Source organism: Ooceraea biroi, chromosome 6 (genome assembly GCF_003672135.1).
Source record: "Ooceraea biroi isolate clonal line C1 chromosome 6, Obir_v5.4, whole genome shotgun sequence".
Taxonomy (NCBI): Eukaryota; Metazoa; Arthropoda; class Insecta; order Hymenoptera; family Formicidae; genus Ooceraea; species Ooceraea biroi.
In genome coordinates, this window is record NC_039511.1 from 14,979,849 (window position 1) to 15,003,140 (window position 23,292).

A 23,292-nucleotide genomic window follows, 5' to 3' on the forward strand; every position below is an offset into this window, starting at 1 on the left:
AGGAAGAGGAGAGACGGGAAGAGAGGAGAGAGAGAGAGAGAGAGAGAGAGAGAGAGAGAGGGAGAGAAGCAGAAACGGTACGAGAGAGCAAGGGGGAGAGGGGGAGAAGGAGAGAGAGAGAGAGAGAAGAGAGAGACACCTTGCGAGAGGGTGTACGCGCGAACAGGCTGGGCGGACAGCAGCGCGACCAGAGAGCAGCATCTTCCGATATATGATGCAACGTGCAGCCTCCTTCCTCGTCACCTTGGTGATCGTTCCTTCGGAATAAAGCCGCGTGCTTGCTGCTGGGACGGTTCCTTACCTGCAGGGCTATGACGTAATGGCAAGAGAGGTACGCATATCCTTCCGCAGCAGCTCACCTTCCTCTTCATCTCGCGCGCATGCAACATCCACCCTCGTCGGTCCAACCCCGCGCCGGAGACGTTTGATTCCCGTATTCTTTTCTGCCTGTTCCGTCTCATCGCGATATATCATCGTCGTCTCGTCCCATCGTGGAGATCTTTTCCTCCGCGGAGAGGATGCCTCTCAGTGACCTATTTTCACGTGACCTCGTGCCGCCCGACAGTCGGTCCTCGGCTTGCACCCCCCGGAGTGCATCACCCTCTCGGCAAGGCCGAACAACCGAAGGGACAAGCCCTTCGGCCCGTTTTCTCTCTCTCTCTCTTTCTCTTCCTTTCTCCTTTTCCCCCTCTTTCTCTCTCCTCTCTCTCTGTCTGTCTCTCTCTCACTCTCTCACTCTCTTCTCGATGGATGCGCGTTTCTCCATGAAAAGGCATTCGCACGAATGCTCCATTTTTTATACAAGCTCTTCCGTTCGTTCTTCTCGGTTATCTCGTGCGGTGTCAATGTCTCCTTCTTTTGTCTTATCTATTCAGAATATTGTGAAGAGATTAAGTTTGATTGTAACTCCTGTATTTATTCCTTCTTAAATTGATTTTATTGATTCTTTTGGATTATTTCACGCGTGTACAGAAAATTCCTCTTTCGGAGATTAGCTAACGATATTCTTTAAGAATGATGTTTCTCTGATAATCCCTGGCATTCTTAATTCCCTTGATCTAACGTCTATTACGATAGACACACTTTTTCTTCATTTGTAATATGGATGCATATAGTTGTGGAGAAAGAGAGAGAAGAGAGAGGTACTCGCTGGTGTCGTCCTAGTTTGTGGACATGTTCTGAGTTATGATTCCAGTCGTTTATCACCATCCACCCGCGACTTCTAAAGGGAATAATAAATAGAGAAGAGATGTATTCGAACACCTCTTGATAAATAGAGATTTGGTTCTGGAATAGTTAAGAAATTTCTCGTTAATAACCGTTTTCTTCGAGTTTATAATAATATTTCCTCAACAATCATTTCTACTAGGTTTTTATCGTTTGTTGTTAGCAAAGTTAGTTTTCTTTTAAAAATTCCTTTTGTTACAATTCCTCTTTGCTAACTATTAATAATAAATTAATAATTCTTATTATTTCTTATTATACTCTTTATAAGAATGATTAGAAGTTTGTATCGCTATTTTGCTTCATGTTTCATTTGTCAATGTTTTATTCATTGACAAAATGTTCTACGGCTTTGGCATTAATGGAATTCTTTGTGCACAGAATCTTCTGTAATAATTTTCTAATTTTTCCATTTGAAAAATGTATTTATCGCTTTGTTTCTTGATAAAAGTTTCTTTTTTTTTATCATTTTGCATGTTCGCAGAGCCTTTTTTTCTGTTCTTCGTATTGTAACGTCTGTTTTTCATATTGGCAGGAATCTTTCCCACACTTTCCCCGCTCATATAGACTCGCCCTCTCATTGCCTCCTTCGTCTTTTCACAATCCATCCCATCACTTGCTCGTAGATTCTGCTTCACCGATTCGCTGGACCCTAAAATCCTCGTATCATCTTGAGTTGAATTGCCAGAGTCGCCTTAACGGAGCCCATAGGACGTAAATGTGAAATTCAATACGCTTTTTGCAAATACTCTCTTTCGACTTGTTTATATTGAAAATTATACACAAAGCAGAGTCGCGAGAATGTTACTCTTTTGTCGCTGGAATGCTTTCCTAACTCGTAGAACGCCTCTTTACTTCATTGTATGTTCGCTCGTCGCTATTTTGCATACTCGCAAAATTCTTCCATCATTCTGTACGTTCGCAGATTCTTTCATCGTCCTTATTATCGTTTGCCATGTTTTGCAGGATTCTGCTGTACATCTTTTGTTTCCTCGTAGAAGTCCATTCGCATGTCTGCAGCTTCATATCAGATCATTTAGAATATTCGAAAAACATTCTTCCATATTTGCTGTTAACATTTCGCTCAATTTGTAAAACAGATAAACCTAAATGGAATAAATATTGAAATAAATTGTATACAAGCTAAGAAAAAAATCTAGATTAATTGTAAATTAATTGGATATACAATAAAAGAAAAATTCATCGGAAAAAGTGAAGTCTAGCAGAAATCTAATTCTATGTATTGTCTATATAATTTTATATAATACAATATAATTTTTTACATAAATAAATTAAAAGAGAAATCGAACTTATACATAAATTTCTTGAAAATACATATTTAATATAAATGTACATCTAAAACCATTTTCATGCAGTGGAAATATGGAATCATGTATATGGAAAAGAAAAAGTAAAGAAGAGATGCTGTTAAATATTCTTTCAGCGCTTTCTGTGTCTTGTCAATTATTTTAAATTTTACGATTTCAGAACTTTTCGTTAGATCTCATGGCTGTGGAGTCTTTTGAGCATGATTGAGTTTTAGTAAATCAAAAATTTGCGGAAAAGTCGGTGGTTCTCGACGATACTTCGTTAAGAGATGCACCTGGGTACATCCACGTTGCACAGGCCGCTGTAGCTGCAGGCGGTTCCCTATTTGCTCGTTAGCACGTTGCGATGTTGTTTACTAAGTTCCATCCACGACGAGTTCACGAGTGCATCTAAGGGTTGTTGCCCGGGAGGGGCTGATCCTTGCATTGCTCAGATAAACATTCAATTTTAGCTCTTTGGATTTTAAGTCTCTGAATTTCTTAGATGTTGGATGCTTTGATCCCTCAACCCTGAATTCGTAGATGTTTGTCAAATTCTTTTATGTTTTTTCGATTTGTTTATTCTCTAATCACAATCGTGTTAAACTTATGTATGTATTGGATTGTAACATGTATTCGTCCCGTTCGTTTAGAGTTTTTAGTAACGAATACATGTTACTACCCAATAGCATAGTTTCGAGAGAGTCCATCGATTCTTAGATTAATCGACTCGTAGTAAAAAATTTGTAAATATTTTAGCTTTTTAAATATCGGATCATTATATGTAAAAGCATGAGCTTTCGGAACCTCGTGTTTCAGATTCCTGCACATTTCAATTTTCGGTCTCCCGTTCCGGAGTACAGTAAGATAATAAAATTCTGGGAATAATACAGAGATAAATGAAACAATTCATCGCGTAAAGTGGAAATAAATTAATAAATAAATAAAATTCCTTTTTAAACTCGATTACATCGAGTTGCATCTTGTTACGGCATACGCACTTAATTTAGTAATAAATGCATAATAAATTTCGTAATAATATATTAATATGGGTGATGAATGACTAGTAAAATCGACACACTGCACAGAATAAATAAGCGATATTACAAGTTAAGACCGATTGAACCAGGTCAGTGCTTTCGAGCATAAACTGCGCACGCGCTCTGCATACTTTTAGCGCCACCCCGTTGAAGACTAGGGACAACCCCAAACATAATGCACCCCTTCGGCTCGCATTATTCTGAGATCGCTAGCGACGTCGGGATGCAATCTCACCGATCGAAGAGTGCAGGTTTACCCACGGTGCAAAATATGATAAAGTGAACAAAACGAATTCGGTGAATACTCGCAAAAAAAGAAACAAATTATATGGACTAAAATTACTTTTAAAATCAATCAAATAAATTAAAATAAACTATCGAGATAATTAGTCTCTGATAATAACCGTAAAAATTTTGGATGGGAATTTTGTGGAAAAATTTGTGCAAATCGGCGCAGTAAGTGTTTTGCGACTTAATACACATTTTTAACATTGCTCAATGTGACCGGTTCATAATTTGCGTAAATGATATAAATCAGCTCTATATACTATTTTATATATGTACACATCTATTATAAATGTAAAAGTGCATTGTGTGAACGACTCGGGAATATTTGAATATTTAAATTTCTAGATTTTAGAATTAAAAAAGAAATTACATCTTTAAATTTCTCTTAGATTTGTGCATGGAATTTAGGAAGATAATTTTAGTCTGCAATCTTTAAGATATCGAATTCCAGAATGCAATAGTTCTATTAAAGTGCGATAATTCTGTAAATAAGTGCGAGAGACTTTACAAATGCTTAATCTCTCTAAATTATTCTGTCATCATTTTTATTTTATATTAACATTTTTACCTTATTTGATTAGTATTTTATTTATTTACTGTCATGCGTCGTAATCGTATGTTAGTGGACTTCGGACAATTTGATTTTGGTCCTGTATGTCCTGCATGTTATTTAATAAATAAATTTGTATTTAAATGTATATAAGATTTGCATGAATAAATTATAAATTACATAATAATAGAATATATAAATCAGCTATACTTTGGTGCAATATTATATGAAAAATCTATAGTTACATGTACAGTGCAGTGTTAATTGAATCTCATTCTTAATCTTCTTTTTTAAAAGTAATGTATGAATGTGTGAATGTGTAAATTATCGAAAATATTTGCGTTCTGTTTTTCTTTCGCTTTTTTCCGTCTGTTTAGTTTTGCGACATCATTTTTGACACTAAAGAATGCCACATTAATTTTGTTCATGACAGAGTAAAATATTTGAAAGTTCCATATGAAGACTTTATCAGCCTTTCTACATGGTCTACATTATGTGTACCAAGCATGCTGTAAAATTATTTACTCTACTTAATATCTGGGCGACAAGCATTTCCCGGGGTCACCTCTTTAGCCTTCATACGCCTTTTCTTGCCGCAAATTATTTTTAATTTATGTCATTGCTTATTTGCAAAGTATCTTTATTTATTTTCTACAAAATGCATAGTAAAAATTTATTTAGTAGATAGTTTATTATTTACACATATAAATTTCGAGAAAACGAGTAAATTTTACAGACTATGTGATTGTGATGTACGTGATTGTACAAATTTTCTGAGATTATGACTATACAATAACTCGCATATTTGAAATAGTGTTAAAGCTTATAGTGTTTTACCCTTTTTCTAAGGTTCATTATCTTTATTTTTACAAAGCGCTGTAAATGCCTACAAGCTTGCATGAGCTTCCGGAGAACATTTAAGGTCAATAATAAAATGCAAATGTCAACCATTTTTAACCTTAATATGCATTAAAGTCCAGCACACATCGACATTTGTTCATTATTATATTATATTAAAAATAATCGATACCAGATGTTACACCTTTTCTACCATAACGGTCTCTTTTGACGCATAAATAATTTTCATCCTGTGCTTCATAAATTTTTATTCCATATTCAATTATAAAATTATTTTTTATCTTTTGTTATATTTTAATATTAACATTATTTAAAAAAATAATTAATCATGTATTCTATTAATCTGATTTTTGCGCAGGAGTTACGGACCAAGAGACCTTTTAAGATATGGGACAGTTGGCGTAATGTGAGAAAGGGACTGGTCGTTAGCAATTTTGAAGAATTAATTGTCCGAGGTAAGAAATATATAAATTTAAAAAAAGCATTAATATTATAGACAAAAATAAAATCGTTTTGTTAAAATTCTTTAAAATCACACTTAGCTTGGAACAAATATTTCTGGGATACTAATTTAATTTTCTTTCTATTTCTTAATATTGCAAAGAAGCAACAATACGTCACATATAATATACTTTTCTATTTTCATGATACTCAAAATATTGAATTATTAGTCATAAGATATGCCATTTTTAGCGTAGAACATACTTTGAAGAAAATAGTTTCAGAAAAATGGTTCAATCTAATTCTAAAGAACAAAGAAAGCGTTCAAGATATCAGATTCACTCCTTGTGTCGAGAAATCGACGCGCGTTGCGCTCAGGATAACTCCTGCGTGCATCGTCCTTTTAGAACACTCTTTCCACCTGTCCGGTCGGCTGGCGAAGAAATATTTCCGGTCGGAAATATTTCCGCGCGGCGTATCGCGCGCGCGGAATTGCATTATCTGCAAAGTTCCTTTGAAAGTGTCGCTCTCGTAGCATACATTTCTCGCAACATTTCGCGGAGACAAAGCGTCGTTCGTTCGTTCGAGGACACACCACCATTATTCGCAACTACGCCATTCACGCGATTACACAGTACAAGCGACACGTGGCATACGTACATGCACGCGCTTACCGACACCACAGACACCGATAGGTAACGCACATGTACACGCATATGCGCACGCCCACATGCTGATGCAGAAGCGTTATCACAACGCCAAACACGCCCAACCCTCCGCCCAACCCTTGCTTTTAGGTAAGGAAAAGCTGGGCGTGCCACAAAACGAGAATGTCTCGCTAGTTTTGGAGTCGGACGGCACGCAGGTCGAGGACGGCGAGTACTTCAAGACACTAGGCAACAACACGATCCTGCTCCTGCTACGGCATGGTGAACGCTGGCTTCCCACTGGCGTCGATATCATACGCGCTGGTAGGTAAAAGGGACACTCCAACGATCGATTTTAGGGGAAATCAGCAACTTGGTTGAGGAACCTTGAAGCGATATGGACGATCGAGAATTCGAAGGCACAGGGTTTGAAAGGAATAAAAAGGCCAGAAGAGTTCCAGAAATTAGGTTGTCAGAATTATTTATCGTTTGAGTACTGAAATTTTCACATCGGATTGCTTTACAAAATCGCGTTCTTACGTAGATCTTTGTACGATCAACCAAGTAGCTATTTTCTACTCTGAAATGTCTCTCGACTTTCTAGATTTTTGAACCCTCGAATATATAGCTTTAGAGTCATACGCGCTGCTATGTAAAGGGGATATTACAACGATCAACTTTGGTTGATGGAAATCGGCAACTTGGTCGAGGAAACAAACCTCGTGGCAACTGATAAAATTGATCAAACTGAATTACACGTGGAACAAACTGAATCCTTACACACACACAAGCCTTTAAACGATCAACCAAGTAGGTCTTCTTCCATTCTTAAGCTCTCTTCTTTATAGATGTTTTGAATACTTTTACAATCTTTACCACCTGAAGCCTCTTTAGATTTTTGGATTCGTAAGTTCTTTGGCTCCCTATAAGATACCGATCTCGCACTCTTGCGATGGATCACCGGCACTGACTATCACGTTTTGCAGCACCGAACACTACCCACAATTCTGCCTCTCATATTTGTCAGTAACAATTTGTTTTCTCTTTTGTATTCCCAGCAATTTCGGCGATCCCGAAAATAGTCTGTGAGACGATCCACGCGCTGGAGTTGCACGATGAGACGCCATCGTGGAAAATCATGGACAATAAAGGCCGAGTCACAGTGGTGCTGCACTGGGACCAGCGCTCGTCATCGTCGTCGCAGGTGCAGCAGCAGCAAGCGAAGCCGGGCCAAGATGCCCAGACTTCCAAGTACTCGCCGACTAAGAAAGTTGATCTGAGCGGCGCTCAACGGCCGTCCCTAGTGATCCAGACTAGTCTGGACAAGCTGGGCTATGACGGCAAAGCGACGCATTTGCCTGGCGAGATTGCCCCGACGCGGTATACCAGCCCGCGAATCACTGTGATAAATCATGACGATATGGTATTTATAATTCAGACTTGTTATTCTTAAAAAGCGCGTGTTTCATATTCTGGTCCAACCGCTTTTGATTTTTTTTCATTTTCGTAGTATAATTGAGAAAAATCAATATGTGATCTAATTTATTTCTTTAAGATTCTGAAATTTTGATAGAAAATTTCTTTCTTTTAATAGAATGAGTTGGATCATTGCTATGTTGAATCTTTCAACCTGGATTATAATTTATTTTAAAGTCCTTTGCTAGTTGCAATTTTTTAAATTCTACCAAGCAGTCGATAAATGAAAAGATCAATATGATCTTTATTAAAGTGCACAGTGTGCCGTAATATTCTTGAATGATTAAAAAGATAAGATGAGTTATTGTTGTACATTACATTATCAAATATTTGAAGCGACTCTTGACTTTATACGATAATAAAACGAATCATTGTCACGCTACAAACTCGTCTTTCTGAATAGCAGCAGCCAGTGCAGTCGCATGCCATGCCAGGTCGTTTGGTGAAGCAGGGCACGAATTCGTTCGACAGCACGACCATCCACATCCACACACCTGAGTGCTCCAATCACATCCACCAGCCGGTTGCGCGGAATGGCAGTCCAGTGAATGGTGCCGACGGTGGTCCCGCTGGCGAGTGCGACTTCCACTGCTGCGCTCTGCACGAGGAAGGTCGCAGGATCGCCGTGCATAAATCGGTAGCAACGTCGCCGATCCAGGACGCGCAGCACGCGCAGTACCATCCGCATCATCCGCATCCGCAGCAGCAACAGCAGACGCAGACGCAGACACCGTCGCCGCAGCCACCATCTTCCCTGTCGGACGGCACCAAGCGACCCGGCCTTAGCAAAGGTCACGTGCGTTTTCGCGACACCGCCGACGAAGAGTCAAGCTCGCGTCTTGCCGGCGCAGTCGGCTTCCATTTGCATCATAATCACCATCACCATCATCAGGAGCACGACAGCTCCGAATCTGAAACGGAGAACACGATAATGGAGGATGAGATCGTGACTTCGGAGAAGTTTTTGCTGCTGATTGACCAGCTGACGGTCGACCAGAAGCATCATCTTAGCATCAAGGACATCGGCATCATACTGGAGCGGCTCAGCTCCAAAATCCTCGACGTCGAGCGGCTGGATCGCGAAAGCGAGAGCGAGGAGTGCTACAATTGGACGATCAAGGCGATCATTCGGGGCGATGTTCTACGGGAGCTCGGAGTAATCTACAATGGGAATTACTACGCGATCTCGGAGCATCCCGGCTACAAAGAGGAGTCCGAGGAGAATAATGAGGATAACGAGGAGGAAGAAGAGGATAGACTTTAATATGATGCTGTTTTATTAGATAGATAGATAGGTTATACACTTATCCTTGGTTATTACTAACTTAGGACACGTTGTAAACGGAAATAAGGAAAAGAGACATCGCGCGCGGACTCCTTTTCGAATTCGAGGATTTTTTGATTCCTGAATTTTCTGTGATTTTTTTTCTGAGAATTCATCGCTTGGAATCTTCTTAAAATCTTCGTGAATCCTTTTCTGGGATTCTTCAAGATAGGATTCTCTGAGAAATTGGAATTTCTTAGTATTAGGTTGTTCGGAAAGTTCGTATCAAATCTTCTATGTAAGTTCAGGACGCAATATTTTACTCAAAGAGCAATTTTATTGAAGTAACGCAGGCATCTCCATACAACATCTCATTCAGGATCTGCGAAGCTGTGAAGTCACGCTAGAAGCAATACAGCATCACATGGCGAAGTGGATCTTCTGGTTCTCAAACTTTCCACTTAATTTTTGCCGAAATGATTGCACTTAGGAAGGCCTGCGAGGTTTCCTTTGCGGGCACACAGAAATTTGAAACAAACTTTCCGAACAATTGCGTGTTAAGTTGAAAATTCTACGGAATTAACGCAGATGCTCTCAGTATTTGGATAATACATAATTGTGTAAAAATTGCCTAAAGTTTGATGAACTTAGAACTTGACATCTACTTTTCTAGAATTTCTCTCCCACAATACTTTCCTAGAATTTTCTAAGATTTCTAGTCCCTTGTTAGGATTCCATAAGAATCTTTTAGAAATGTAGAAACTTTATAAGAATTTTTAATGTTATCCTATAATGTCTTCAATTCTTCTTAAGATCTTATACGTTTAGAATTTGCTTACAATTCTCTAGAAGTTTCCTAAAATCTTTCAAATTCTAGGATTGTCAGAATTATTTTTATTTTCGATTCAGGATGTTCCAGTAGTTTTTAAAGTTTCTTTATTCTATGATTGTACAATATTTTTTGACAAAATAGATAGATAAATTATATTATTTGAAATGAATTTAGAATAGGTAATTAAGATATTTAGTGTAATTATGATTTAATTTTATTTTTGTAATATGTGCATATTATATTCCTCGAATTTATAAAATTGAAATGAGATTCTCTTATAAAAGTGAGCACTGCGTTGTTCCACACTCTTTTGTTTATGATTCATGATGACTTTACACACGAGTCTTTCGCAACTAAAAGAGTCTCAGTTTCTTTTGTGGGGTATACAAAATTCTCGAATCGAAGATGAGATCTACGAGAAAGCGAAAAGCGAGTGACATGTGCAAATGACGATCCGCGTTGTAGGGAGAAATCTAATTTAATAAGATCGAAAAGCGACAGAGAATAGACCGAAAAGCGCTACTTCTTCCGGATGTGTTTCGTAATAAGAAGAAAGAAAACAGAAAAGAAACGAGAGAGGAAGAAGGAGGGAGAGAGTGCATCATAATGGAATCATGTAATATGATACACCTTTATTAAAAACCTAGTTCTAAAGACGGTTGTTGAAATATGTATTTATTAAAAAAAAAACTAGCGTGTATACTTGTAGGAAACATTTTTGGGATTACGGACGTCGATTCCGTAACCGTCCACAACACTGCCCTATCTAATGAAAAGTGACAAAGTAACGGAGACGGAGTGAGAAGTAGGGAAAGGCAAAAGCAGAGGAAAGAGAATCAATTTAATGGTGTGAATATACGATGCGTAACAATTCGACTCGACTCGACTAAGCTCGATGATATAACTTTTTTTCTTTGTTTGCGAGGCGTGTAGCTTTGATTAATCCGTTATTACAGGATTTCGATATATTTTTTGTGAATTCTCAAATTAATTGAATGATTTCTTGCATATTCCATATTTCATATAATATTATTTTATAATATCTCAGAACAATCTTAATTTATATACGAATATAATGTTTTAAGATAATTAGCTTCTTGAATTTTCGTTGGATTCTAACTTTTAAAATTTTTTTTCAAAAATTTGTAAACTAAGATTGTAAACTTCTTTGAATTTTAAAATAGATATTTTTAAAATAGAATTTATCAAAATATGTTGAACATTAGAGAATTTCTAATTCTTGATGATTATAATTACAAAATGAATAAATAAATTATAAGCTTTTCATAGGAAATGCCGCGAGGCGCGTATTCTATAATAACGGATTAATTTATACTTTTAACAAATGCGATTGTGCGTACGAGGACGAGATAATCTCTCACAGGTGCAAGATCGTTCGTCGACGTCAGGAACGATCGGTGATCTCGAATGGCGGAGAGATTACGCGTGGCAAACACGTGTATATCAATCCATAGATAGCCATAGAACGCTCATTATCGATATTAAATACGGATAAACGTAATATCGCGTGGCTGCCTTTAATTCATCGAACATCGCGGACGATGAACCGCGACTCAAGAATCGACATCAGAACTAATGAGAAAGCGACGCGACAACAATGGGGTTGCGGGATGGAGCTGTTTGTTTCTCGCCGACGTAAATTCTTCGTAGTCTCGTGAAATAATATTCTCGTAGCCTAAGATCCTTGGATCCTCGGATTCTCTGATCTTCGATCATTTGGATATTAGATTCCTTGATCATAATTTGTTGTAATCTAGATTATTAACTTCATTCTTTTAGATTATACACATTGTGATTGCGTTTAGTTTTCTAATATTTTGATGTCTTACACGTTCTAAGGTTCTTGAATCCTTGAAAAATTTATTAAATTACAGAAATATTTTAATTCTTTTAAAACGTACTTAGATTTCTTTATTCGCAATGTTTATTCTTTTGCTAAACTTTTTGCGGAATCTAATATCCATTGCATTCATTTTGGCTCACTGCAGCTACGATATCTTAAACTGAATCCGTGAATGAAAATCATTTCATTTAAAACGGATTGCACACACAGACAACATCGTTCAGAGCTTTCAACTTTTTCAAAATATAAAAGTAACACGTAGTTATAGAATTTCTTTTTACTTGATGTAAAGCTTTTAGTTATTAAGTTCTCTATTTCCTGAATCTTACGAGCTTTTTGTATGTGTACTTTTTATGTGAAGAAAGATGAATTTTTTCATTTCCTCATTCTTCAAAATTGATTAACGTCTCTTCCTACATCCATGCTATCCAAATAATGAGATTCCATTTTTATGTGTTATATATTTAGATAGAAAATATTAATTATCTTAATTAATATTGAAATTAGATGTTACGAGCTGGATAGCAGTTGAAAGTTTTGAGCGCTGCTCTAAAAACAGACATGCATACATACGCGCGCGTGTAGATTATGTGTAACGATATTAAACATAATCGGAATCATTTGGAATTTACGTTAGCGGATGTACTACATGATTATAAGTGATATATCGATACGTGTCGAGGATACGCTCTATGTGAAACTTTGCAATTTTAATATATTTCTATTGTAAGTATACTCGCGAAATTGTGAAAGAGAAAGAAAGAGGCAGAGAGAACGACAAAGAGAGCAAGTGTGTGCGTATGCGTGCGTGCGTGAATGAGAAAGAAAGAGAGAAAGAGACAATGGCACACGACGCGCGGGAGATATTCGATAGCGTATATAAATATATATATACATATATATATAGATATATACATATATTATATAATAATATAGCGAACTGTCGTGGGGAATCCACTTTATACATACAGGTCATCTCGTCATGGCCGACTCGAGGGATGCTCGAGGGCGAACTTTGGGAGTGACTCAAAACAGGGTCACTCGCGTACAGAGGAAACAGCTAAGTTCGTCGTTCCGTTGGCGTTAAGGTTTTCCATGTGTCTTATCTCATCTCGTACTTCCTTCGTGATCATCTTAGCTTTCGAGTGTGATGCGCGTAGATCCCGAAATCGTCGGAATCTAGAGGATTCCAGGTTCCGCCGATTTTAGATCTCTCGGATTTTAAAGGCCCAGATTCTGTGGTGAGTCCTGTGTCGGAGGACAGAGGAGGAGGGGGATGAATTCCTTTCCAATTATATAAAAATTCCACGAGTCTTAAAGCCGTTGTAAGATCACCAGTTTTCTGGATCTCTCGCATTCCTCGGTATCTAGATCGTTTGAATTCTAGATCCCTTGGAACATCGGAACCACGTGGCTCATCCTCGATCTAAGATCTTGACATTCGCATTCTCTCTCAGATTCTTGGCTCTTTAAGTTTCCAAATCTCCTTTTGTTCTCTTGCAATTCTTTCTCTCTCAAAATTCTCGGATTCCAGGATTGTTCCTTCCTTAAATCGTTGCGTCGTTAAAACTCTCGATCCTTGGGTCATCGAATCTCGATACTTTGATTGTTAAAGGTCACAAGGAACTTAAAATAATCAGAATAATGTGAGAAGGGAATAAGGAGAGCGAAAGGGGGCAAATATAAACACGATGGAATGAATGATTCGATTTATTGAGTCGATTATACATTTTTTTCGTTGTAAAAGGGCATATGCTTTTGCAATCGAAAAAATAAAGGGGTTTCTTCTCCCAAGAACTATTTCATAAGATAAAAAAAACCCTTTACAGGTTTCCGGTCTCGTAGTGCCACTTTAAATAATAATAAATAATAATAATAAACCGACAACAACAAATAATACTAATATTAATAATAACAATAAATTAATAATGATAAAAGGAATAAAAGAATTGTTATAAGTTGTATAACTGTTGTTTCTGGTACATGCAGATACTATACATATACACACATCGCACACACGCACATACACACATACGCACATGTACACTTTCTAAATTAAGGACATGGCCTCCGCCATTTATTTATACATAGCCTCCTCCTACGATCCTGTTTTGCAAGTAGTGCAATGTCCTGGAATTATCAAAACGGAAAGTAAATTGTATTTAACAATCATTGCTGTTGTTAGATTTGTTTTATTGTACAGTTAATACAGATTTTTGTGATTATTTTTGCTCTTTTTGAAACAAGAGATACATTCGCGGATCCTCCAATATCCTTTCCATATACGTGCGATCCTGTTAATGCCCCGTAATATAATTTATATTCCTATCAAGCAATTTACATTTAACAAGAATGTCTACTCGAATGTTTTTCCGATTATATGAAATAATATTATATAACGTCGGAGAGAAGATTTATTTTATAAGAATATTTGCGACACTATCTCCACTTGAGCAATTCGTTGACTGAAATTAACATAATTGCGCCTTTTTCGTCGTTTCACGTGTGATAACGTAATTTTCACGACCTATCGATCGATCGATCTGCAGCGAGTAACTGACGATCAACGTAAGGGAGAGAGATCTAGCGTAAGCAACCTCGCATTATGATTACCTCTGTGTATCTGCATGACCGCATTACAATAACCTTTAACTACTTTTAAAAAGAGAAAACCGTAGTCACACTATACTCTCGATGTAGGCGAAAAGAAAAACTATACAGAGCGTTCCAAAAGCGTGTGCCAAACGTGCGTCGGGGGTGCGCTCGATGCTAATAATTTATCTTTGCGACGACAATCTTTCCCCAGCAAATGCTCTTAATCTCTACTAAGAATTAATAGAAATGTTTGACTTTCTCTAAATTAACTTGGTACTTCGTTTTGCTTCTCGAATCTTTTCGTCTTGAGAGTTTTTAAAAACGTAGATTCTTGTTAAATATTTATTTAAACGACAATTTATAAAATTCCGTAATACTGTCCTTGTATAATACCGAAGTGAAATCCTTTTTCAAATAAGGAAGTTGCATTATATTTCACCGTCGCATAAAACTTTCGGAGCACTCTGTATAAATACTCGTACCGATCGTGAAGTACATTTGGTATCTCTTGCCGCGTAGCGATTAGATTGTATTGATAAATGAATGAAGTAATTAATTACTTAATTGCGTTAACTTACAAAGGTAAGATTCGAAACAATGAAGCAAGGGAGTAAATCAAAAGACGGGAATTCCTGTGAGATTTATCCAGGACGAAGTACTTAGGAGGAGTCTTCCCTCGTGAGAGGCATGTTGCCCTATATACACATATACAGTGTACCAAGAAAGTACTTGCACATCTTCACGGTTTTATTACAAGTTCTGTGTTATATTCTTTTATTACATCATGTTTGATCATTTGTTTGTCAATGTGCGTTTACGTTACGACGTAACCGGCGGTTACGTGAAGCAAAATTATTTATGGCACAGTTTGAGATACGAGGCTGATGCTGAATAATACATTTTTATATTAAATTACAAAATCTCAGATCTCTTGGGTCCTAAGATATTTCTCATAATTTCACATTTTTTTATATCCTGGACAATAAAATGCTTGGAGATATTATTAAGTTATGCAAATTTTCTAAGTTATTTGAACTGCAGATCTGCACTCTCGAATATCTAGAAAGGATTTTAACCTTTTTATTCAACATAAATGTGCTATAATATTTAGTATTTTGGTTTTAAAAATATAATTTTATTTATAATATAAATACACTATTACAATATATAAATGTAGTCACAGCTTTTTTATTAAAGTTATGTTTTCACCGTGAAATACAAGTGCGAGCGCATTCTTCGCACACCACGCATATATTTATACATAATATAAACTATATATAATATAAACTAATCATGATTTGCAATCCTACACTGTCGAAAATGAAACATACAAGTAGTGCAAATTAAGGTTTTTTAAGCATTAACGACGAAAGAAAAAGAGAGAATTACTGTACTGACGATGATGACTTTTTTAACGTTTTATCGCGTTACGGAGTATAATATGTGTATATATACGTTAATGCATATAACATACACCCACGGCAAAAGAACACACGTAGACCACACATGTGTCTATGTATATACATATATATACAATTCATATATATATACGCGCGTGCGTGAGAGTGTGCGTGTGCGTGTTTGACGAGAGTGCAGGAAGAATGTAAATAATAAAGACCGTACTATACCACGATTATCCACGAGAGAGGATCTATAATTGCCAAGTATAAAAGTCACGTACACAATACACATACGTCATATATATAGATTACATGAGTTCGATGCACGATAGCGACAATCGCATTATCCTGTGCGATTTTTCGGCGAGCGAGTTTTTGCACCACTTTGTTCGTGAATTTCCCTGCAAAGCGAGGTTTCCATACGAGTTCACGAGTTTAACAACTAAATAAAGATATCAGCTGAATCTTTTACTTTACCTGGATTCTCTGGCGCAATTGGATCGGCAGACCTCCGGATTCACTCACGGTTGCTACGATTTTTCGTCCGATGTTTTTACATACAGTTCCCTAAATCCCACACATTCCTCAAAATTTTATTTTACTTCGAAAGTGATTACACACTCGAACTGTCGTCAACGGTCATCTGAAAAAATTCACCAACAGAGAAGGCGGTGCAAACTTTCCCATGCGAACATCATCAATGGTAGACATTTTTTCTGGGCGCACGTGTCACGGTGTTTCTTCTTAAGTACCGGGACACTCTGGTCAGATCCCGCGCTATTTGTAATTTAAGATGTAGCCCGATTTATTTTCATTGAAAAACAAGCGCGCGAATCGAGGATCGTATTATTACAAGTAAGATATCTCATTGAACGGAAGTGAGATTTCTCATCCTCCGTAGGCACGTTCCGTGGATGCCTCACGGACGTTTACCGTATGCAAATTTCGTGGGATCCGACAAGCCTTGATCGTGCGCAGGAAATGTTAATCCTCCCATCACACGCAATTGATGCGTTTATTAAAAGGATCAGTAGAGAAACGTCGCATATGGATAGGATAGAACAATGCCGGGTGAGACTGCTCGATTGTTGAAGAGGAATGTTCCACGCTGACGTCGAGCTTATAAAGTTACTTAATGTTAGACGGATGATTTTACACATCTGCTACTTTACAATGACGCGAAGTTACGCAATTGTTCGTCTGGATAGGGATAGGAAAATGCCGGGTAAGACTGCTCGATTGTTGAAGAGGAATGTTTCGCGCTGACGTCGAGCTTATACAGTTACTTAAGATTAGACGGATGTTTTTACACGACTGCCACTTTACAATGACGTGAAGTTACATTGTTTGTCTTGATGGACGGTGCCAAATGTTTGCCGCCGCCGCACAGTGTGAAAAATCGTCGCCCAATCAAAAAGGACAAAAGTACTTTATCTGCTTGTGCACGCAGCTTTTTGTTTCGTAAAAGAGTGCAATTTTAGATGAAATATATCAATTTGAGATTTATCTATTAGGAACATAATTTACATGAAGATGATATCAAGAATTAAAGATTATTTCTTTCTTACTTATTGATTTACCTTTCGTAACAAAAGAAAAAGATATAGTTTTATTGTTTTAAATTAATTGTAGCATAAATTAGTTGTCTTGATAAATTTTTCTATTGAGAGACATCGTAATAGAAATTTTGTTGCAAATTTGAATTTTGTCTTAAAGTTAATAATTGTTTTACGAGATGTCCAAACAATTGAAACATAAAGTTTCAATTATTTTTGCACTTAAAAACTTTTTTATGAATCTAGTAAAAACAGGATACGTTTGTACATATTACTTTAAACTCTTACATGCCTTAAAAGCATTGAAACTGTTATCTCTTTGTTTACTGAAATTCAGAAAACAAAGAGATAAAATAGCTTTGCCAACCTGGATTGATCAAGTTTCACACTGTGCGTTGATTTCGTTTTCTGTCGGCGTAAAAAACAGCGTTTTTCTCTATCATTTTACCTCGCCGCAGGAAACGCAACGGCGAAGTCTGCGCGCGAAGTGAGTTTCACTGCGAACGCGAGTCTGTTTCTCTCGACTACGGATTAATATGCAGCCGAAATGTACCTACTATACGTAAATAAATAAATAAATGAATAAACAAATAGGTCAAGAAAGTAAAAAGAAGAGAAGAAAATAGGATGCTGAGTTCTTTTTCGTTATTAAAAACTAACTATTATTTTACATTCAGTGTTTGCATGCTGTTTTAAAAATTTATTTATGCACAATGCTAGTTTTGTTGCACGCATGAATATTGATATATTTAATAAAGTATCAACTCACTTTGCATGTTCAAAAGAATGATTAGATCATTAAGAATGTTTATAACTAAGTTCAATTATTTCACTTTTTTACTAACAACAAATTATACCACAGCTAAAATATATCTGTCAACAAAGTGCAAAGAAACAAATTATTTTTTTCTATTATAAAATATTTAGAATATATTACATAACTACGTTGCATAAGAAAAAAAATTAATGAATAAATCTTTTTATTTTAATATTTCATAACAATTAATAGAGAAGTTACTTGGCATTTATGCCAAATGCGCGAAATGTTGCATTATTTTACTCACGCTGTCTGTTATAAATAAGTAATCGTCAGCCAAATCACCCGCAGTGCAACCTACGTGGCGACCTAAATTTAGACCAACACGTGAATGAATCTTTCACGTGCCTCGACATTTGCTCCCCATTTCCAGTATGTACGAAATCGATTATTTTTTATTTTAAAACAATTTCGATATATGTGATGTAACTACAAACGTGTAGAGTTTTTCCTTTTTTTAACACAAATTCTAAAAGCTTTTGAAAATGTACAATTTTCCTGATCTCAAAAAATTGAATTCTTTAAAAGTTTTTTAGATTCTAAAACATTTGATTATAATCTGTATAATCATATTTTTTATAAATATTCAGTTCTCTTGATTTTATAACTCTTGAATTTTTAATAATTTATTTATAATAATAAATTATTTAAAAAATTTTTAACATATGATAGAAATTATTTTATAGCAGTTTTTGCGTGCGACTTTTAATTTTTAAATAAATTCGCAGACATGAAGCAACTGCGTCAGCTATATATGATATTAGATTGTTTTCGCAAGCTGTGCAAACAGTTGTGCTTGTCTAAATTTAGAAAGGCCAAGACAAAGATGCGCGATAGTTCGCTGTAAGATTGACCAGCAGGTAGGAAGATGCTGATGCTGATCTCCGAGAAATCCAACATTGCGCAAACAACAATAATTGGATCAAATTCTACAGGAAGGCGCCAGTCGACCTTTTCTTGCAAAATGGATGCTAAAGGAATAATAGGATGATGGCAAGCAGTAAATATGTTATTACAATTAAGGTTAACAAGATTTAGATCAGTCAAATTCCGAATAAGTAGGAGTGCAATAGATTTTCTGGCTTAGCAAATCTATTCTCTCTAGTCTCTTAATGTTTACAATCGTTAGATTATTGCTTTTCTTAGTACTGTACTGTGCCTCATAAATTTTTCAGGTGTGTTTATATTCCTCGTGCGCTGCACAGTCCCCAACCCTCATGTTCATTGCAAAGCAACCACCTCAGGATCTAGATGCCTTAAATTCTAGATTCCGCAGATTCTGAATTATTTACTGGCTGCCTATCTAGTGTCTCACGTGCCAGAAATTTTTGAAACCCTGTTCTGGTTCCGGTTCTTAATTCTTTTCATTCCAGCTAGCTACAGCGACCTCAGATTTCTTCCTTAGAACAATCTCAAAGGCTTCTCACATACCGTCACCCCACTTCAGTTTAATAATTCCTCCACTTTTGGCCCCACAATCTCCACCTGATCCACCATCTTCAATATCCTATGCTTCGTGCCAATTATCGTCACCTAATCTAGCTTCGCCAGCTACTACCTTCTCACCCCACCTGTCTCCCTCTCGTTTACAGTTCGCTTGCTTGATTGACGCTAAATGCTCATACTATCAATTAGCGGCTTTAGTGTGCATTCTTTATTCCTACCAATCGGAGCTGAAGATGAAGTTTCTATGACTGATTCTTTGATCATCATCAATACGCTTTTACGTTAATGAATTTGCGTGCTCCTTTAATCTCTTCTAAATCGGCATTTTTGATCACAATATCAGTGACTCACATTTTTAATTTTAGAAGACTAAAATCTAAAAGGATAAAAAAACTCTATCACATTCGGTTGTCATTTCTCTCTCATTCCTCTGTTCTCTTTTCTTTCTCTCCAGAGTTGCTGATAATCAGCAAAATCTAAGAAACTAGGCTTTTTACGAGAGTCCGTGTAATTGGGACATGAAATAAGTTCTTTAGCCCTCGTCCTTCGTCGTCAAGTTTGGATCCCATCGATACTTGATTCCAGATATTTCTGCCCCAGCTTTCTTATTTGTCCCATCTCTTCTCCCTCTCTCTTTCCCACTGATTCTTTCACCCCTCCTGCTTCCTCATCGTATTCACCGTTCATCTGAAATCTTCCCCACATCCACGTCGGCAGTCTTTGTCCTGCAGCATCCAGTCAGCAGCAGGATCACCATCACCAAGCGGTTGATGCTCCGCGGCAGCTCCCGCCACCTGGTCCAGGGTTCGTTCTCTCTCTCGCCCTGCGCGCTACCTCAACCAGAGGGATTTTCGCATCTCGATGCCGTTTCTACCCCCGCGGCGGTACCAAGAAAGCCGCCGGCGCGGCCGACGCGCGCGTTATTGATTTGACAGGAATGACGGGAGGCGGAATGGCGCAGGAATCGATAAGAGGAGGTGGTGGTCCAAGCTGTGCTGGCGGTGCGCGCCGCACGGGGGTGCGAGTGCGCGCGCGACGGAAAGCGCCTGGTACAGCGGACTTGCGAGCATGCGAGGGAGCGAGCGAGCGAGCGAGCGGGCCGCGGATGGCTGTGTGGGGTTGGAAACGAGCAGGTAGAAGGAGGGATGGGTAGGAGGACCGGCGGGAGCGGCAGCGAGGATGGCCAGGAGAGAGGGAGCGCAGAATATTTTCATACTCCAGACTCCCGGCGTAGGTAGAAGATGGCAACCGAGGCGTGATTCGGTCCGGGCAGTTTCCTCTCTTCTGGCCGCGCGCGCGCGAGAGTAGTAGGGCCGCAATCCGCTTTGGGTTCGAGAAGAAGAAGCCGCCGGGAAGTAGTGTGCTCTCCCTTCGTAGTCGGTCTCCTCGTCGTCGGTCGTCGACGGTACCCGTGGCTTGGAAACCCCGAAGGAAGCCGCCGGGAGATGATCTAAGGAGAGACAGAGAAACAGAGAGAAACGAGAAGAGAGAGAGGGAAAGAGAGAGAGAGAGAGAGAGAGCGAGATCGAGAGAAAGAGAGAGACTGACTGACTGACTGACTGACTGAAACTCAAGAGAAAACATAGAAAAACAGAAAAAGGAGAAAGAGACGGGGAGGCAGAATAAGAGAAATCCGCTCCGCCTTGCTCGGCTACGCTCCGCTCCCGCGACGTGTCCATCTCGCTGTTTTTCTGTCGTTTTTTTCGTCGCTGCCCGCGCGAGCGCGTATCTCTCGTATCGCGGGGATCGGTACGCGATCGGTTCACCACCGCACGCATTATTCCCGGCAGGATTGGCTCGTGATCCGCCCCGTTACGCACCGATCCGCTCGGCTCCGCGTGCCGTGTCTGATGATCGAAGAGGTGGTAGATGTCGGTGATTATGCGCGCAGTAATGAGTAATCCCGTAAAGCCCGTTGGGATCGCAGCAGCCGCCATCGTCGCAGTGTTTCACGAGCGTCATGTAATTTGGAATTAAACAATGTTGTTAAGACATAAACATGTTCTGGCTACACTGTGGACTCTTTGTTCTCGTGATTGCCGTACCTGGATTTATTAGCAGCTTAGCCGACACTACATCTAAGCGAGGTAACGCCTGTCTGCTTACCTGCCTGTCTTAGTTTACTCTTGTCTCCCGCATGAATTGGTGGCTGAGTAATCGAGCTGTCATCGTATCGGACACAATGGATCCCGTATCGTTCTAGAATCGCGATCCGGTGAACGGAACTCGGATCCGATCAATCCGAATCCTTCACCGCGCTTGTCGGGGAGCTAGATTCGTTTCGATCAGTTTCGGGAAAGACGGTGATCCGAGAGTCGGGTTGTTGTTTGACGTTTAAAACGGTCGAAATTATTTAACAAACTGATTGGGAGCCATGATTGTCTGCATGGATGATTGCTTGGATGAATGGGTACATGGCGCTGATCGTTATGGAGGCATTGCACCTGTCCGCGCACCTTGCTTGACCAGCCCGTTTGATAGTCTTAAGGAGGCAAGATCCAAGGAAGAGAGAAGGATTTAGAGCGCCTAAAAGTTCAATCGAAAGATCTAAATCTCTTTTTAATTATTATCCTGCCCGAATAATTGGAATTATATTTGAATCTCTCTGAAAGGATCATTTAATTTGGCAAATATTGACGTTGCTAGCAAATACAATATCAAGTAAATTGATCCGTATTGTCAAGAAGCTATCTGGTAAACTGCAGTAGTATTGTTGGAATAATCGTCGTACCGCGAGGAGGTACTGATCCGGTTCGTAATTTGACGTAAGGGCATATTATTCGCCGAGTAACCACATCTATCTAGATAGCCGGGTGCAATCATGTCAAGCAGCGTATTTGTCTCGTTCTAAAGAGCGAATTAGCTCGGATTGTTAAGTGAATAATTTAGATACTTTATATGTTTTGCGCTACCTGCAATTTCTTTTGGTGTCAATAATATTAATTAACTTGAAGTTTTCCGAGTTTCACGTTGTTTCGATCATTGATTCTTTGAGTGCTCGGGATCCTTTTAACGTCAAAGAACCTGCGATGTCGTGTTGGCGGGTCAGGAAATCTTGGAATTTTAGGCATCCGTGCGGTACATTCAGAGAATCTAGGATTCAAATAACCTAATTTAATCTAGAGATTAGGTGAATCTAGCGAAGGGATTCGGAATTTACAGGCTTTAGAATCCTAGCGTTCAAACAATCTAATCTTTGGTTTAGGGTGTAAAACCGAAAAAGCAAACAATTAGTAAACCAGATAATTCGACAGTTATAATGTTTTCGAGAAACGAAAAATATGATAAATTTGAATTGACGGATCTAAAGAAAAATTAAAAGATGTGATAATTTAAAAATTTAATAATTTAAGAATATGAAATTTAAAAACTGAGAATCTAAGAAATTAAAACAATTACTCGATCCAAGTTTTGGCACAGAGCAAAATTAGAAAGCTAAAACATTATGTGTGTGTGTAATTTCTAACAAACTGGGCATCCTATCAGAATACAATCTCCGACTCTGAAATTATCGAATAACATATTTAAATCTAAATATTTTTAATACATGCATCAAAAATTTTTCAAATTTTTAAATGCTCTTTTTCTAATTTTTCACACTTTCGAATATCTATTTTTTCATTCCTTGGATCTTTAAATTTTCAGTGAACCTCTTGGAGTGTTAACACAATGTCACAAATTTTTTAG

At 38.0% G+C, this 23,292-nt stretch overlaps 2 protein-coding genes across 21 annotated transcripts in view; both read left to right on the top strand.

Annotated features, from left to right (window-relative positions):
* The first annotated feature begins 189 nt into the window (after positions 1 to 189).
* Positions 190 to 17,380, top strand: LOC105285927. 3 transcript variants are annotated; one of them, XM_011350495.3, is made up of 5 exons: positions 190 to 331; positions 5,626 to 5,722; positions 6,506 to 6,679; positions 7,414 to 7,778; positions 8,235 to 17,380. In XM_011350495.3, exons 1-5 carry the CDS (start codon positions 320 to 322, stop codon positions 9,093 to 9,095), a joined length of 1,509 nt encoding a protein of 502 aa, XP_011348797.1. In that variant the 5' UTR covers positions 190 to 319; the 3' UTR covers positions 9,096 to 17,380. The 3 variants fall into 3 exon arrangements, with proteins under 3 accessions (XP_011348797.1, XP_011348798.1, XP_011348799.1); XM_011350496.3 differs by having other exon boundaries at positions 8,238 to 17,380; XM_011350497.2 differs by lacking the exons at positions 190 to 331; positions 5,626 to 5,722 and adding an exon at positions 6,984 to 7,165 and having other exon boundaries at positions 6,537 to 6,679.
* A 3,792-nt stretch (positions 17,381 to 21,172) lies between these two features.
* Positions 21,173 to 23,292, top strand: part of LOC105285932 (disintegrin and metalloproteinase domain-containing protein 11) — a 37,983-nt gene continuing 35,863 nt past the window's right edge. For 8 of the 18 annotated variants that reach the window (XM_026970545.1, XM_026970549.1, XM_026970544.1 and 5 more), the window contains exon 1: positions 21,175 to 21,692. In XM_026970545.1, the coding sequence (XP_026826346.1) occupies positions 21,605 to 21,692 (88 nt within the window). In that variant the 5' untranslated portion in view covers positions 21,175 to 21,604. Of the gene's footprint in view, positions 21,693 to 23,292 lie in introns of all 18 variants that reach the window. The other 10 variants (XM_026970540.1, XM_026970543.1, XM_026970554.1 and 7 more) reach the window with 3 other exon arrangements.

What these genes read in the sequence shown, in the direction of transcription:
- LOC105285927 (XM_011350495.3), top strand. An exon ending in TGAAGAATTAATTGTCCGAG is followed by an intron (nt 5,723 to 6,505) that starts GTAAGAAATATA and finishes CCTTGCTTTTAG; the next exon opens with GTAAGGAAAAGCTGGGCGTG. An exon ending in TGATAAATCATGACGATATG is followed by an intron (nt 7,779 to 8,234) that starts GTATTTATAATT and finishes CTTTCTGAATAG; the next exon opens with CAGCAGCCAGTGCAGTCGCA.